General features: G+C 65.3%; 1 protein-coding gene across 7 annotated transcripts in view; it reads left to right on the top strand.

Annotated features, from left to right (window-relative positions):
* PML (PML nuclear body scaffold) overlaps nt 1–16,990 on the top strand; it is a 34,882-nt gene extending 17,892 nt beyond the window's left edge. The window contains exons 3-9 of one of the 7 annotated variants that reach the window (XM_070053415.2): nt 2,023–2,603; nt 3,470–3,540; nt 7,404–7,517; nt 7,804–8,059; nt 9,123–9,178; nt 14,764–14,914; nt 15,479–16,990. In XM_070053415.2, the coding sequence (XP_069909516.2) occupies nt 2,023–2,603; nt 3,470–3,540; nt 7,404–7,517; nt 7,804–8,059; nt 9,123–9,178; nt 14,764–14,914; nt 15,479–16,239 (1,990 nt within the window). In that variant the 3' untranslated portion in view covers nt 16,240–16,990. The other 6 variants (XM_070053419.2, XM_070053417.2, XM_070053418.2 and 3 more) reach the window with 6 other exon arrangements.
* The last annotated feature ends 475 nt before the right edge of the window (nt 16,991–17,465 follow it).

Here is a 17,465-nt window from a genome sequence, read left to right as displayed (position 1 = left end):
TCCCTGCATCTCACCATCGGGCGGCAGGGGGCGGCAGGCTGCCCCTGGGGTCCCTGTACCTCACCAGCGGGGGGCAGGGGGCGTCAGGCTGCCCCTGGGGTCCCTGTACCTCACCAGTGGGGGGCAGGGGGCGTCAGGCTGCCCCTGGGTCCCTGCACCTCACCAGCGGGGGCAGGGGGTGTCAGGCTGCCCCTGGAGTCCCTGTACCTCACCAGTGGAGGGCAGGGGTCGTCAGGCTGCCCCTGGGGTCCCTGCACCTCACCAGTGGGGGGCAGGGGGCGTCAGGCTGCCCCTGGGGTCCCTGTACCTCACCATTGGGGGGCAGGGGTCGTCAGGCTGCCCCGGGGTCCCTGCACCTCACCAGCGGGGGGCAGGGGGCGTCAGGCTGCCCCTGGGATCCCTGCACCTCACCAGAGAGGGGCTGGGGGACGTCAGGCTGCCCCTGGGGTCCCTGTACCTCACCATTGGGGGGCAGGGGGCGTCAGGCTGCCCCGGGGTCCCTGCACCTCACCAGCGGGGGGCAGGGGGCGTCAGGCTGCCCCTGGGGTCCCTGTACCTCACCATCGGGGGGTGGGGGGCGGGGGGCGTCAGGCTGCCCCTGGGGTCCCTGCACCTCAACAGCGGGGGGTGGGGGGCGGGGGGCGTCAGGCTGCCCCTGGGGTCCCTGCACCTCACCAGCAGGGGGCAGGGGGCGTCAGGCTGCCCCGGGGTCCCTGTACCTCACCATCGGGGGGTGGGGGGCGGGGGGCGTCAGGCTGCCCCTGGGGTCCCTGTACCTCACCAGTGGGGGGCAGGGGTCGTCAGGCTGCCCCTGGGGTCCCTGTACCTCACCATCGGGGGGTGGGGGGCGTCAGGCTGCCCTGGGGTCCCTGTACCTCACCAGTGGGGGGCAGGGGTCGTCAGGCTGCCCCTGGGGTCCCTGTACCTCACCAGTGGGGGGCAGGGGGCATCAGGCTGCCCCGGGGTCCCTGCACCTCACCATCGGGGGGTGGGGGGCGTCAGGCTGCCCTGGGGTCCCTGCACCTCACCGGGGGGCAGGGGGCATCAGGCTGCCCAGGGGTCCCTGCACCTCACTGGGGGGCAGGGGGCGTCAGGCTGCCCCTGGGGTCCCTGCACCTCACCAGCGGGGGGCAGGGGGCGTCAGGCTGCCCCGGGTCCCTGCACCTCACCAGGGGGCGGGGTTGGCGTGTTGGTTCACGTGGAGACTCCCCGCCTATTGAGACGTCAGTGACCCTGGTAGTTTGAAAACACTTTGTTCTTGAGAACAAATGATTTTTGGAGGTTTTTCAGCGGGGAGTGGGGGTAGGGGGAGAGTGAAGATGGGGGAGGGGCCCTGGGGGGCTGGGAAGCACAGGGGAAGCTCCTGGCTCCCGGCTTCGGCCTGCCCAGCCCTGGGCATTGCGGCCATCTGGGAAGTGAACCAGCAGATGGAAGACCTCTCTCTCTCCCTCTACTGCTCTGCCTTTCAGATAAATAAACCCTTAAAAATAAGTTTATTTTATAAAGGAAACATCAATTCCGCGAATTCCTTTTGTACGCATTCTCCGCGTCCTGCAGCTGGAGGCACAGGCCGCCGCAGCTTTACTCTCGTGTGCTGCTCTGGGCCCTGGCACCAGCGCCATGAACGCTGCGTCGGGAAAGCGTGAACCTGCACACCTACTATGACTCAAACTCTGGCACTTTTATCTAGGGGATTTTTTTTTTCATCTGAATGGCAGAGAGACAGGCAGACGGGGGGAGGATCTTCCGTCTGCTTCCAAAAGCCCTTAAACAGCCAGGGCTGCAAACTGCCCGGATACCCCCGTGGGGGGCAGGGACCCGATGACCTGAGCCTGCCCCTGCGACCTCCAAGGGTGCGCCTCAGCAGGAAGCTGGATGGGAGCGGAGTTGGGACTGGGACTCGGGCACTCGGATATGGGATGTAGGGGGTGAGGTGGGTCCCAACAGGTGCGCCAAACGCCAGTGGGGTCTGGCAGTTTGGGAAGAAGCCGGCGAGCCCTAACCCAGACGGTTCTCCCGCAGCATCTACTGCCGGGGCTGCCACAAGCCCCTGTGCTGCTCGTGTGCGCTCCTGGACAGCGGCCACAGCGACCTCAAGTGCGACCTGAGCGCCGAGGTGCTGCAGCGCCAGGACGAGCTGGACGCCACGGCGCGCGCGCTGCGGGAGCGCGGCGGCGCCTTCGGGGCTGCGCTCGCGCAGGTGCGCGCGGCCATCGGGCAGCTGGGCCGCGCGCGCGCCGACGCCGAGGACCTGATCCGCGAGCGCGTGCGCCAGGTGGTGGCACACGTGCAGGCGCAGGAGCGCGAGCTGCTGCAGCAGGTGCACGCGTGCTACCAGCGCGACTATGAGGAGCTGGCGGCCCGGCTGAGCCGCCTGGAAGCCGTGCTGCAGCGCATGCGCACGGGCGGCGCGCTCGTGCGGAGGATGAAGCACTACGCGTCGGACCAGGAGGTGCTGGACATGCATGGCTTCCTGCACGAGGCTCTCTGCCGCTTGCGCCAGGAGGAGCCCCAGGGCCCGCAGGCCGCCGTGCGCGCTGAGGGCTTTGACGAGTTCAAGGTGCGCCTGCAGGACCTCGTGGCGCGCGTCACCCAGGCCACAGGTGAGCACCAGGGCCACCCTCGCCGCAGCCCCCTGGGGTTTGGTCAGGGCACGGCTCATGTTAGCCCTTGAGGGGCCAGCCCCCCTGTGTGCAAGAGCAGAGAGGACCCCTGTGGTTGGGGTCAGGGCAGAAGGGAGCAGAGCGAACCTCCCTGGGCGGCTGGGTGCCGTGGCTTTGGGGAGGAATTGTCACCGCAGCAGCTCCATGAGCCTGAGACTCCCGTGGGGAGGAAGGCGGGGGGCAGGGGGACTGCACGAGGGGTCCCAGGGCTCTTTGACTGAGTCCTGAGCTGGACGTGAGCCCGAGCAGCTGGGGGAGGGGAAGAGAAGAGAGGCTGCGGGCTCTGGAGGCACCCAGGCAGGTGCCAGGGCACGAGGGCTCGCTCTCTTCTGCCGGAGCCGACGGGAGGACATGGGCTTGTGCCCCCACCACCCAGGCAAGGAGCGGACAGCCCCATGTCCAGGAAGTGACCCCACAGGGTTTGGACAGCTGCCTGGCATTGTGGCTGGGCGGTGGCGGGGAGCAGGCTTCACTCTTCGAAGCCCAAGGGATCGTGGTTGGGTTTTGTCCACCGGCTGCTGGGCAGTGCAGAGCCGTGAGTACCAGCGGCTTCAGGGCCGCCCACCCTCTGCCCTGCTGACGGCCCGGAGACGGGCAGGGGTGCCCTTGGGGTTCCAAGCCACAGGCAGGTGCACTGTGACGCCGGCTCCCTGGGCCTGCGCTCGTGCCCACTGCGGTCGGGAGGGTTGCCTCCGTGGAGGTGCCGGGGAGACGGATAAGTGTCTGGAAAGAGCACCAGACACGTCCTCTGTCTGCCCCAGCCCGAGGTGCCCCTCACCTGCCCATGATCTTCTCTGTGTCCCCAGACGCAATTCTGTCCAGGAGAACCAGCCCGCAGTCTGCCAGTACCCCCGGCGACCTGCCGCACGTGGACCTGGTGAGGGGCCCGCGGTCTGGCGGGCGGGAGGCCGCTGGCCCCGTGTCTGCGGAGGGAGGGGCTGTGTGTGGGAGGGGTGGTGCTTCCCGGGAAGCCCTTACACAGGGGTCTGCTGCTCAGGGGCCCTCGGGGCTGCCGTGGGTCCCACCTGGTGGCCGGGGGTGCACCCCGACGAACTGAGAGCTGTGTGTGTAGAACAGGTGGAGCAGGAAGTGGCCAGGGCCACACCCCGACACAGGGGGCAGGTGCCCCCCCACCCCACCTCCACATGGGAGCCTTCTCCTGGGGTCCCCTACGCAGACTCAGACCCTCCTCCTCCTCTTCCCCCACACGTGGCTCTTGGGGACATTCAGAGTGGGGCAGGTGTCCTGTCTCTGTCCCAGCAGCTGGAGTCTCCCGGCTGATTCCGGGGCCTCTGGGGGCTGGCCGGCCCCCTGCTCCTCCCTCTGCGGAGTCTGGAGGTACCCCCCTGCCCTGCACACCTGCACCTCCGGGCACGGGAAGCCTCTACATCTCAGTTGCCCCCACACAAACGCCCCTACCTGATGGGAAGGCCCCAGCGGCCCTGGGACTCGTCCCCTGTGCAGGAAATGGCCTTCGGTCCTCCCAGCCTGGCACTCAGGTTTGCTGAAGGCCTGCAGGGAGGCACAGCAGGTGGCTGGACCGGAGCTAGCCGTGCCAGCCTGGGGCTGGCCAGTCCTCCGAGGAGGGCAGGTCTTCTGGTCGGCAGGCAGGGTCAGGGCTATCGGCTGAGGCAATCTGGAGAGGCTTCCTGGAGGAGGAGGAAGCGCCTGGCATCTGAAAGTTTTAGAGCGAGCAGAGAGGGTAGACTCTTAACTGCCCCCTTCACAGAGGCTGAAGGAAGGCCCAGAGAGGGCTGTGGTGGACCCTGGCCCCACCTGGTTACTTGGGGATGGGGCAAAAGGCAAACCCTTGAGCACCTTGGTCCTGCAGCCCTGTGTGCACCATTTCAAAAGTAGGGAAAGAGGGCATTTTATTTATTCTTTAAGGTATTTATTTTAAAGATTTATTTATTTGAAAGGCAGAGCAACAGAGAGAGAGAGAGAAAGAGAGGGAGAGACAGAGAAATCTTCCATCCACTGGTTCACTCCCCAAATGGCCACAACAGCCAGGGCTGGGCCAGGCTGATGCCAGGAGCTTCTTCCTGGTCTCCCATGGGGTGCAGGGCCCAAGCACTTGGGCCATCCTCCACTGCCTTCCCGGGCCACAGCAGAGAGCTGCATCAGGAAGTGGAGCAGCCGGGACTTGAACCAGCGCCCATACGGGATGCCGGGTGTTCAGCCATCTGTGCCGTGACGCCAGCTCCCTGTTTTGTTTTTGATACGATCGCGTGGTCAGCAATGAGACCGTGGACCCCGGGTGTCACCCACCCGGCCCCCACTTGTGCCCGTGCCCCTCTTCCTCTCTTTAGTCGTTTTATCTGTACCCTCTGGCAGCTCCTCAGGTCCCTGCGAGCAAGCAGACAGCAGAGACTGGTTCTCCCTCCCTGTTTCCGCACCCACTCTCATGGTCCCATACACACATGCAGTGCCCTGGGCCCTCCTCCAGCCTTGTGTCCGGTCGGGGCCGCAGTGTTGGGATCGCTCTTGGCCAGTGCGTGGTGTGCGTCACGTGCCGGCTCCCTGCCCCTGCAGGCTCAGGTGGACAGATCTGCCAGGAAGCGCCATCGAGCAGTAACGGGAAGGGCGGGCCTGGGTGCCCCTGCTCGGCTGTCTTTCTCCCTTGCTGCTGCTGGGCGAGCGGCCGTCTCGGGGGCAGGCGCGGGCTGAGATGGCCTCTGGCCTCTGGCGGGAGCTGATGCAGGCTGAGCTGGCAGCCGCAGGCGGGGCTGTCTTTGCAAGGCCTCTTGCTTTGCCTGCAGGTGGCTGCGGGTGACTGAGCGCGCGCAAGGGCGGGCAAGGCAGGCACCGGCGGGCGGCCCCAGGCGGCAGGAGCTGCGTGCCTGCCTTAGGAGGCGGAAGTTGGGTTCTGGCTCCACCCGCTAGAACGGGCTGGCTTGGTTGCTTGTGTTGGGACTGTGGGCCCAAGGTGGAAGACAGACCCCCGGGAGGACCCCGAGAGTCCCCCGACCAGGAGAGCAGGGGCAAGCAGCGGCTCGTGGTCTCCTTCCTCTGCCTCCCTCTGCCTGTTGTGACGGCACAGAAGTGGAACAGAGAAACAGACATTAAGACAGACTGTTTAAAGCTCAGAGCAGCCTGGTGTTGTGGCTGGTGTTGTGGCACAGCCGGTAAAGCCGCCACCTGCGGCGCTGGCATCCCGTATGGGCGCTGTTTCCTGTCCCGGCTGCTCCACTTCCCATCCAGCTCTCTGCTGTGGCCTGGGAAGGCAGTGGAGGGTGGCCCAAGTCCTGGTGCCCCTGAGTCCATGTGGGAGACCTGACGGGGCTCCTGACTCCTGGCTTTGGCCTGGCCCGGTGCTGGCTGTGGCGACTTCTGGGGAGTGAAGCAGCAGATGGAAGACCTCTGCCCGCTGCCAGTAACTTTGACTTTCAAAGAAACAAAAAATATCTTAAAAAAAAAAAAAAACAGCCGTGAGCTAGCGACCACCACCCCAGGCAGCTGGCAGGGGGCACTGGCCCGGGAGCACCCCCACGTACCAGCCCTCCACGCTCAGCAGTTTCCTGCAGAGGCCGGGGGTCAGGCGGACAGGCTCGGGGGCCCAGGAAAGCTGACAGGGACGGGAGTTTCCGTTAGGAGACCCTGGCTCCTCACCTGGCCGGGGCCCCCAGCCCCATCCCATGTGTCGCCTCCACGGCGCCCCCTTTCCGTGAGCCTCAGATGGCAATAATGAGAGCAGGTTGCCTGCGTTTTCCGCCATAATTTGAAAAGTGTGGTGTGGGGCCAGTGCCTGCAGCGCCGGCATCCCCTGTGGGCGCCGGTTCTAGTCCTGGCTGCCCCTGTCTCTCCCTCTGTCTGTAACTCTACCTCTCAGATACATAAATAAAATCTCGAAAAAAAAAAATGGTGGTGGAATCCATGTAGCCTGGAACTTACCACTGCGTGCACTCACAAGCCTGTAGAGCCATGCCATCTGTGTGCTTCTGGAATGTTTCCACCCCCCCCCCAGGGAAACCCCCACCCGAGAAGCGGCCAGGCCCCACGCACCCCTCACGCAGCTCGGCTTCCTGCCTGCTTCTGTGTCTGCAGCGCCTTGCTCTCTGTGCGCGGGCCGAGCAGTAATGAACACCGTGTGTGCCTCCACTCCTCGCCGCCTGCGTCGACGGCACGGATTCGGGCCGTGTGCATGTGCCTTTGCATAATTATTTTTTTAATTTATTCATGAGAGAGGGAGAGAGAGATCTTCCATCTCCTAATTCTCTCCCCAAATGCTTGCAACAGCTGGGCCAGGCCAAAGCCAGGAGCCGAGCACTCCATGCAGGTCCCCCGCGTGAGTGGCAGGGCCCAGGCACTTGAGCCATGGCTGCTGCCTCCCAGGGTGCCCGTGGGCAGGAAGCTGGAGGTGGGGGCCAGAGGCAGGAACTGAATCCAGGCTCTCTGTTGGGGGACGCAGGCGTCTTGACCGTGTGAGGTGCCTGAGCCACTCCCCCTCTATAGAGGCCGACTGAGGCTCCAAGTGGCTAACGGCTGGCCAGGGGCAGGGTGAAATTCCCAGGGGGCCAGGTCTGACCGGGGTGGGGGGCGCTGGGGGCTTCCTCCTGGTCAGGACTCAGCTGTGAGTGCAGCATCGCTGGTGGGCCCAGAGCCGTCCCAGGACACAAAAAGCCCAAGTCAGGGCCAAGGTGGAGGGGTGGCCACGGTGAGTTCGGGGAGGGCGCAGGGAGCCTGCCCTGTGCTGGGGCCGAGGGCAGCTCATTTCTGACTCGGCGTCTCCCAACTCTGCAGCCCGAGCAGGCACAGAAGATGCAGGCGCCGCCCATGGCCGTGGTGCAGTCGGTGCCCGGGGCCCACCCTGTGCCCCTGTACGCCTTCTCCATCAGAGACACCTCCAGTGCAGAGGTGAGGCCTCCCCTGCCCCGCCCCCACCCCAAGGCCCAGGGCGCCCCCCCCCCCGACAAGGCAGCAAGGCGGGGCAGGGGGCGGGATCAAAACCCAGGCCCTGGCCAGCTACACACCTGCCTGGGCCTGTACCCTTTGAGTGGGAGCTGCTCCCAGACCATGACAGACCAGCTGGCGGTGGCCGCAGCCAGAGCTCGTGTCTAGAGAGCCGGGGGGAGGGCAAGAGATGGCGGGGGACCAGCAAAAGCAGAGGTGACTGCAGCCCCTGACCCTGGCCCCTGTGCAGGAGGACTCCGGCACCCTCGTGGGCCGGAAGAGGAAGTCCTGTTACACCCAGTGCCCGCAAAAGATGATCAAGCTGGAGTCGGAGGAGAAGGAGAGGCCGGCCCAGAGCTCCCCGGAGCAGCCCAGACCCAGCACCTCCAAGGCAGTGTCACCGCCCCAACTGGACGGGACTCCCAGCCCCGGGAGCCCCAACGTCGGAGAAGAGGTCGACCCGGCCAACAGCAACCACGTGGCTGGCGATGACCCGGAGGAGGCAGGTGAGTGGGGGGGGAGGGCGCGGGGGAGGTCCTCATGGGACCAGACCGCTCTGAGCTACACAGAGCTGTGCGGGGAGGGCCCACAGCTGGCCAGGCCATCACACTTGGCACAGTTGGTGGCGATTCCAGTACGGGGAGGTGAGGAGCTGAAACACACAGCTTGGCCCGGGGACCCGCAGGAGACATTGGTCAGTGCCTGGACCCCTGCCCCCGGGGAGGACTTCGATGAAGTCCCTACCCATTATCTCCTCCCCACCCCCGGTTTTCTGCAAAGCCGCCCACCTGGGCATCTCCTTGGTCTGAGCTGTCTTTGATGGACACCAGTGGATACAGGGAGATGGAGTCCCTGGGCAGGAGTTGAGGTCATGCCCACCAGTTCCGGGTCCTCCGCTCTCCGCCCTGGCCCGAGCCCGTGGCAGCCTTCCTTTTAACTCTACATACCCAGTACACAGGGCTGGGGGTGGGGACGGAGCACTGACTGCTTCATTCTTTTTTAAGATTTATGTATTTATTTGAAAGGCAGAGTTACAGGGAGAGAAGCAAAGAGAGAGAGAGGGAGAGAGAGAGAGAGAGATCTTCCATCCGCTAGTTCACGCCAAATGGCCGCAAGGATCTGAAGCCAGGAGCCAGGAGCTTCTTCCGGGTCTCCCATGTGGGTGCAGGGGCCCAAAGACTTGGGCCATCCTCCACTGCTTTTCCAGGCCACAGCAGAGAGCTGGGTTGGAAAGGGAGCAGCCAGGACTTGAACTGGCGCCCATGTGGGAGGCTGGCACTGCAGGCCCCTGTGGTGCTTAGTTCTTTAGGATTGCAGAAGGTTCCAGAGTGGGCTTGGGGGCGTGGTCAGGCGTCCCTCGCAGGGAGCCAGTTGTGAACTCAGGGCCAACGGCTCCGTAGACCAAGCTCAGTGAGAAGCCACACGAGGCGCTGTGTGCACAGGCAGATGTGACCCAGTGGTCTTCACGGGCACGCACACACATGGGGCTCACTCTCGCCCCCCTGGCCTGGCCCGGGAGGGTGCCGCCAGCCCTGGCAGAACCTAATGCCGGCTCCTTGCCCCCTTCAGAGGAGCGCGTGGTGGTGATCAGCAGCTCAGAGGACTCCGATGACACCGAGATCGCGGTGAGTGGCCTGGGGCTCCTGCCTTCCCCTGGTCCCGGTCCCAGGGGGCACAGCCATGGCAGGTGACCCCCAGACTCGCTTAGTGCATGGGGAGTTCTCCGACCACCCAGGGCTGCCCGGCAGCCTCTGTTCCTCCCGAATTGCTGGCAGGTGCCGCCTTGCAAGCCCTCGCTGGGGAGGCTGTGCCCGCTCTGTGCCACCTCCTTGTGCAGCGTCTCACATCCACTACGAGGCAGGCTGGACAAGACCCCCCTCCCTGGTAAATGGCAGCCAGGGGGGGCCCCTGAAGGGATGTGAGGCCCCCGCGGCAGCCCTGCCCAGGGCCCAGACCAGCCATCGCAGAGGAGCCTGTGGCCGGCAGCCGGTGACCCTGCTGTCCCTGGGACTGTGAGGCCAGAGCCTGGGCTGCCACCATGTCCGGCACAGAGTGGGACTCTGAGGGGCGTGGGTGGCCCTGGGCCAGTCCTCAGGCTGGGGTTCTTTGTTGGAAAGGGCCTGGAGCCCCCGGGGACCTCCACGCCACACCCTCTGCCGGCCCTGGCCACGCACCATCCCCCGGTGGGGGCTCCCCCTTGCAGCGCTGCCCTCCAGGAAGCTGAGCCTCCCCGCCCGCCCGCCGCCAGCCTCCGCGGGATCAGCTTCCTATCACGCCTCCGCCTCCCCCTTGGCCCTGGCATTGGCCTCCACGTGTCCCCCAGTCGTATCCACCCACTTGAACGGCGCTTCATCAGGCCACCACCCCCGGCGCTGCCGGGGACCCCCGCCTGCCCACCTGAGCCCAGGAGCCTGCTGTCGGCCTGGAAAGGGCTGTCGGTCCGCACCCCTGTGTACACAAGGCCTGGTGATCCCACAGCCGCTCCCTCCCCGGGCTCCTCCCGCTCAGCCAAGGGCTTCAGGAAATGGTCTGCCCACTTCCCTTGGCTGCTCAGGGAGAAGCCTGCTCCATGGGGGAGCGTCCCAGCCTCTTGTCAGAATTCCCCTGATTCCAGCCCCCATTCTGGGGGGTTACCCACGTCCAGGTCTCCCCGGAAGTCTCCCCAGTTGCGTTCCCATCTCCCCACAACCCCCCAGCAGCCCGGGCCCTAGTCCCCGTCTCAAATGGGCCTCTGAGCGCCCCAAGTGCTGCCCCCTGCTGGAACCTTCCAGTCAAACGCTCCTGTCCCTGTCTCCTGTTGGTCAAGGACTGATGGCCGCGTGGACCCCTGGGCTGGGTGGGGACACTGAGGGCCCTGCTCCCTAGGCCTCTTGGTCCAAGAAGCAAGCGCCCCGCCCTTGGTACAGTACTGTGCCCGAGCCCCCACCAGCAGCCTGGCTGCCCCCTGCCCCACGTCCCTGCCCTGGCACAAGGCCCGTGACTCCCACACCACCTGGCAGCCCACAGCTCATCAATAAATACTTGTTGAATGGTCACCCTGGAGAACCCTCATTCTGAGCCCTCCCTGCACTGACACCTGCTTCTCTCTGGGGGCGCTGCGTCCCCTCCTCCTCCCGTGCCAGGGGTGCCCTCTGTACCCGCTGTGCTGCCGCTGGGTCACACCCTGGTGCTTTGAGGGGCTGGCTCTCGGGTGTGCCCCAGGCTCACCCGTGCTCCTTCCTGGACTGCTTCTCCCACCCAGGTCCTGCCTTCCTGGGTGACCTCAACACCCTCCGTCCCGACCAGGCCCGCTGCCAGCCCTGTGGCCACGCCCTGCGCCTCACCCTTGCCGGGAAGTACCCGCCTCAGAGCCACGCCCTGAGACTGACCACAGCCCCTCCCGAGCTCAGCCCTCCCCCTGTGCCTCCCTCCAGGGGCACCACCCCGGCCCTGCCCACCTGTCTCCAGGTGAGGCCCTGGGAGGCACAGGGAATCCGTGGCCGGCTGCTCTGTGCTGCCACCTGCAGGTGGAGCTGTGCTCACTCCCCCGCCCTGGTCCCACCCTTGCCATCAGCTGGGGCCACGGGTGGCCTGGGAGTGGCTGACACCTGACTGCAGACCTCCCTGCCCACTGCTTTTGGGAGGGCAGAGGGGGCATCTGCCTGCTTCTAAGACCCAGCCCTGTGTCCAGCCCCACTCCTCATCCCGCAGGAAGCCCGCGCGCAGAGTCCTTCCTGTGTGCTGGGCTGCACGTTCCCTGCACGCCAGCAGCGCGGGCAGGCACCCCGGGTCCCGACCAGCGCTTCAGCTCGGGTCGCCTCCTCGCGCTCGGTCTCTCTGCCCCCTCGAATGCTGCCGATCTTCCTGCTTTGGGCCTGGGCCCTCTGCTCTTTATCCATGTATCCCCCCTGCCAGTGGCCTCCCAGCAGCCCCCCTGGGGGCCCCAGACCCGCCGTCTCTTCCTCTTCCCCCAACTGTCGCCATCGGCATAAAGCCCAGGCCCAGCCCCAGGTGGAGCGCCCCCCTGTTTTAGCCAGCGGAGACGCCCGTGGTCCAGCCCCCTCTGAATCTTGGGAGCTGGGAAGCAGGGGTGGAGAGAGAGGCTGGGATGACCGCAGTCGCGGGGCAGCGCCAGGCGGGCCCCAGGCCGGCAGTATCCAGGGAGCTGCACACACACATGTCAGGTGATGGAGAATTAAACAAGCCAGAGAGTGCGGGCCTGGGGTGGGGCGGGGTGGGGCCCATGGCTTTGGTCTGTGTGGTCTTTGGGTGTATATATTTGATAAATTAACCATGACAGCAGCCCCAGTGTTTTAAGAAAAAGCATTAAAAGACAAAAACAAAATGAGATCCCCCTCGTACATTTTTTTTAAAGATTCGGCTGCTTACTTAAAAGGCAGCATTACAGAGAGACAGACAGATCTTCCATCCACTGGTTTACTCTCTAAGTGGCCACAATGGCCAGGGCTGGGCCAGGCTGAGACCAGGAGCCAGGAGCTTCTTCCAGGCCTCCCACACGGGTGCAGGGGCCCAAGCACTCGGGCCGTCGTCCACTGCTTTCCCAGGCGCATTATCAGGAGCTGGGTAGGAAGTGGAGCCGCCGGGACTTGAACCAGTGCCCATAGGGGATGTCGGAGTCCGCAGCTGTGGCTCCCACCTGCAGAGACTACATGAGCTGGGCTGAGAGTTTCTGAGGTTGCCTGTGCCTTGCGTTTGGACCACCGAACCAGAGTGGGGGTGCAGGGGTGTCCCTGTGCCATTTGTCGGTGACTCAGCCTGGACTGGAGCTGACTTGTACATCCGGGCCACAATGCCAGGAGAGAGGGGTACGGGGACTCCCCAGACAAGCCTTCTTGGCTTCTGGAAGGTGACAGGAGCGGCACGGGGGCATGGGCGGCCTGCCGAGGCTGTGAGACCGCGGGAGGTGGGTGATGGATGCACGAGGGGAGTGCAGGGAGCGCGTGGGAAACGTGCGCTGAAACACTGGGCGTGAGGCCAGCAGCGTCGGCCCCGAACTCGTGTCTCTGGACTCCATTTCCCACGAGGTTTTGGAGGTCCCCTCACAGCTGACTCGAAGGCACCCGGGGGCCGTGGCTGAGCTGTTTTTCCTACCCACAGCATCCCCAGGCCATAGAGTGGGAGAAATTCCTGCACCTGCTCACGTCTTACAGCTCATGACCCCACTGGCCTCTCTCTCTGAACCCTCAGCCTCTCCCCCTGCACAGCCTACAGAGCCTTCCCCTGCCCACACTGGGCTGGCCCCTCTGCACCCCCACTCTGCTGCCCTTTCAGGCAAACCTCAGCTCCTTATGCCCACTGGGCTCTGTGCCCCGCCCACACCCGGTGACCTTGATCTGTAGAGCGGGAGGTGCCAGATGGCCCAAGCGCCTACTGTCCTTGGGTGAAGTCTTTTTTTTTTTTTTAAGATTTATTTGTTTATTTGAAAGTAAGAGTTACACACAGAGAGGACACACACACACACACACACACACACAGAGAGAGAGAGAGAGAGACAGAACGGGGTCTTACATCTACTGGTTCACTCCCCAAACTGGCTGCAATGGCCAGAGCTGCGCCGATCCGAAGCCAGGATCCAGGAGCTTCTTCCAGGTCTCCCACATGGGTACAGGGGCCCAAGGACTTGGACCATCTTCCACTGTTTTCCCAGGCCACAGCAGAGAGCGGGATCAGAAGTGGAGCAGCCAGGTCTCGAACCGGCACCCATTTGGGATGCCGGCACTGCAGGCAGCGGTTTTACCTGCTATGCCACAGTGCCGGCCCTTGGGTGAAGTCTTGTGTCCTTGCTCCAGGGCTCCCCTGGGGCCTTGCTGGGAGTAGGGGATGGGGGCGGGGTGCTGTGAGGGTGCCGCTGGCTGTGTTCACAGAAGGGGTGGCCCACACGGAGAGGGTCTGAAGGGAGAGGAGTCAGGGCAGGGAGGGCCCCAGCCCCTCCGGCGTGAGCTCCACGGAAAGGGGGCGCCCACCCCGCCCCAAGAAGGGGCCCATCAGAGGCACGGCTCCAGGACCAAGGTCACTTCTAGGCGGGACGACCGCAGGCTCCGAAAATGAGGCTCTCGTGGCTGCCATCAAGAGCCGTGGCGCAAAGATGAGAAGAGCACGTGGCAGGGGCAGATCTGCGCGTGAGACCCGCACAGGGCCCCCGAAGGGACAAGGCCTGCAGGAGCGGCTCCGCTTGGCGCAAGCGTGAGGACGGAGACAAGGAAGGATGGACAGGCGGAGGAGGCCACTCCGGGGCTGTTGGCAGGAGGGACCCCAGCCCGAGCCGAGAGCACTGGGCCTGGCGACTGGGACAGGCATTGGGAGCCGCAGGATAGAAGCAGAGGAGTCTGCCGCCCCAGCCAGCCACGGTGCCCGAGCCTCCTGGGAGAAGGCCCCTTCTGGGTAGGACACAAGCCGGGAAGGTGAGGCAGCCACGCCGGCCTGGGGAGCGAGACGTATGCAGGCCGCCTCTGCCGGCACGGCCCAGCCAAGCACAAGGACACACAAGGCCTGGGCAGACTCCTCGCTAGCTCCACGTGTATAGAGGCAGGGGCAGCTCTGCAGAGACCTGAAGCGTCTGTCCATCCGTCCGTCCGTGACCGTGAACGGCTCCCGCGAGGCCCCCTCCCCACTTTGTGCTCACTGGGGGCGGTCATGACTTCACTGATGTTTTGTGGGAAAGAAATGTCACACTGGACTGGTGAGGGTGCGACCATACGACCGTCTCCGAGACCTGTGTGCCCACCTGGGTGTGGCATGGGGGGTGTGGGAAGTCCTCCCCCAGCCTCTGCTTCCGCAGGGCACTGGGCCTGAGCTGGCTTTGGGGACCAGGAAAGCTGCTGGCTGGGGCTCCATGGGAGGCTGCTGCCCTCGGTCCCCACTCAGCATAGCAGTCCCCAAGCCTCGCCCTTGCACCTGCTCACTACGCAGGTCCACTCACGCGTCCGCCCGCGGGTGTCCACACAGGTTCACGCCTCATTGCACAGGCACACCCACACCTGCGCCGACCTGCACCGTCTTCCCCCTCACCCCTACTCTGAGGCGTGCGTGCCTGGCTTACACGCGAGTCCTCACACGCAACACACCGGCTCATGCACCCAGGGACGTGCCCTCTTTCCCATGCACACAGAGGCCCCTGCTGTGCCAGCCGGCTCCTGACGCCCCACACGCACATGCGTGCGCTGTGTGCGCTAGGCACGCCCCCTGACCCGTTGGTTGTTCTGTGTTGCAGCCCCGCCAAGAGCTGGACACCAGCAGCAGCGAGTCCAGTGACCTCCAGCTGGAGGGCCTCAGCTCCCCGCGGGCCCCGGACGTGAACCTCGCTGATCCCCACGCAGAAGACAGGCCCCTGGTCTTCTTTGACCTCAAGATCGACAGTGAAAGTGCGTTCTCTGGGGACTGCCCCCTCCTAGCTTAGCCTCTGAGCCACGTGCCACGGTCAGGATGGCCGGGAGCTCTGGCTGAGGGGGCGGGACACCCCCTCGCCTGGGGTCCCCTCTGTGACCTGCACCTGGGTGTGGGAGGACCCCACGACACCCCTCCCCGGGCTTGCTCTGGCCTCACCGCGCCCCTCCCTGAGCCGCAAGCCCTGCAGGTCCAACATGTCGCTGGACTGACAGAAGGGGCAGGCGCTTCCGCGGACCTCAGCGCTGGCTCTGTGGGTGGCGCGGTCAGGGCAGGTCTGGCATTCCCGTTCCCGGCAGGGTTGGCGGCCTGAGCTTAGTGACTCTGGGACCGGAGGCCAGGGTGCAGAGGGCCATGCAGAAGCAGTCTGGGGTCTCCCGCATGGCTGGGTGGCAGCTGACGGGTCTGCTGGGTTGGGCAGCCTGCCCCTGCCCTCTTCCTACCCCAGGGCCGTCAGAGCCGGCGTCCAGGCCGCATTTGGTCCCTCCCAGCAGGCGCCGCCCCTGAGCTGGGGCCTCACCCTGCCCTTCTCTCCTGCCCAGCCCAGAAGATTAGCCAGCTGGCGGCCGTGAACCGCGAGACCAAGTTCCGGGTGCTCATCCAGCCTGGAGCCTTCAGCGTCTGCTCCAAGGCGGTGTCCCTGGAGACGGGGCTGCAGCACTTCCTTGGCTTCCTGGGCGCCATGCGCCGCCCCGTCCTGGCCTGCTACTCGCTGTGGGGCCCCAGCCTCTCCGTCTTCCTCCGGGCCCTGGAAGACATGAACAAGCTGGGGGCCTTCCAGGAGGCCGTGTCGGGCTTCCTGGCCCTCCTGCCCCTCGTGCGCGAACTCGTGCCCGGAGCCAGCAGCTTCAAGCTCAAGAGCCTGGCCGAGACCTACCTGGCGAGAAGCATGAGCGAGGGCAGCGCCCTGGCAGCCGTGCTGGCCATGCGTGACCTGTGCCTCCTGCTGGAGGTCTCTCCCGGCCGGCAGCTGGCCCGGCACGTGCACTCCTTCCACAGCATGCAGTGCTTTTCCTCCCTGCAGCCGCTGGTGCAGGCGGCCATCCTGTCCCGGGCCGAGGCCCGCCTGCTGGCCCTGCACAAGGCCAGCTTCCAGGAGCTTCTGAGTGCGCACCGCGGCGACCCGCAGCAGGGCTTGGAGAAGTACTGCCGCTCCCTGGGTCTGCGAGCCACGGCGCCGGCCCCGGCCCTGCCCACTCCCAGGCTGCAGGCTCTGAGCGCCTACTTCCAGCGCCTGTCCGAGGGCACATCTGCCTCTGTCGATGGCCACAGCCTGGAACAAGGCGCCGCCCAGCAGAGCTGAGAGGAGGCGGTGGGCGATGGGGACAGAGGTGGCCAGAGAAGGGGAGACTCCCTTGGCCAGGCCCCACCCATCTCACATTCCCAGCGCCCTGCTCCCAGGGCTCAGGTGTCGTTAGGTCCAAAAATTGGGACCTGACAATGCAGGGTCCAAGGCCACCCCCACCCCCCCCAGGGGGGCTCTGAGTGGCCCCAGCTGCCCCACCTGCCACCCCCACAGGCGTCCTTGCACTCCTCTCCCATCCCCACGCCATCGCCCCAGGGGACTGCTCGCTGCTCCCACGGGCACCACCTGCAGTCCCACGCGTACCCAAAGTGCCTTTCACAGCCATCTGCCCCCGGAGCCTGGGTTCCCCCAGCCTTGGCTGGGCTGCGGCCACATCTCCTGGCCCCCCGAGCATCCATCCAGCAGACAGGAGCCGCTGCCCCCACCACCACCACTGTGAGCCCCTGGGAGAAGCTTGCTCACCTTGTCCCAGCCACACAAATGCCTCCCCACCCCACACACACCCAGGCTTCGTCCTCGGTCTTGGGCCCCCAGAGCCTTCCACTCTCTTTCCCAGCCCGGGAACGTCCCCCACTGCCCACACTGCCCAGTGCCGCAGGCCCGTGACCTCTGCTCCCACACCGCAGGTGCCCTGGGGACCCTCTGGGGGCTCCTAAGGAATTGTTCCCATTCCGGCTGTCCCAAGGCAAGGCTGGTGTTGGGTTTTATGCTGAACCCGGCGTTAATAAAGCTGTGGGTTTTAGCCGAATTTCTGAGGCTCCAATCATAGACTCTGCTCGGGCCACCCCACAGGAGCCAACGAGAGGCCTCTTGCCTGGTGAGGGGAGGGGGCTCTCCTCTTCTGCGTCCCACGTTCGGCAGACAGGGAGGCCAGGGACGCTGGTGATGGGGCGTGATGCGCGTGTGGGACGTCACAGAGGCAGCCTCCCAGGTAGGTACCTGCAGGGACTCCTGTGGCACCAGTGCGGGGGACTGCGCGCCCCGGCCTGTGTGGGCAGCCAGCTAATGCAACTGCCCGGCGCCACCACCCTTAACCCCGCTGGCCTGCCCAGGGCACCTGCACGTCTCAGCTCGACCCTTTGACCAAAGGCTCAAAGTCCTCCTGTGCCACCTGTGCCTCGTCTCCAGGAGTTTTTGTTTGTTTTAAAGATTTGCTTGCATAGTTGGAAGGTCAGAGTTACAGAGAGAGAGAGAGCTCCTCCATCCACTGATTCACTCCCCAG

Source organism: Oryctolagus cuniculus, chromosome 12 (assembly GCF_051225735.1).
Source record: "Oryctolagus cuniculus isolate XC-2025 breed Fujian yellow rabbit chromosome 12, ASM5122573v1, whole genome shotgun sequence".
NCBI classification, from domain to species: Eukaryota; Metazoa; Chordata; class Mammalia; order Lagomorpha; family Leporidae; genus Oryctolagus; species Oryctolagus cuniculus.
Note: the sequence above shows the minus strand (reverse complement) of the source record. Positions and strands in the feature narration are given on the sequence as shown.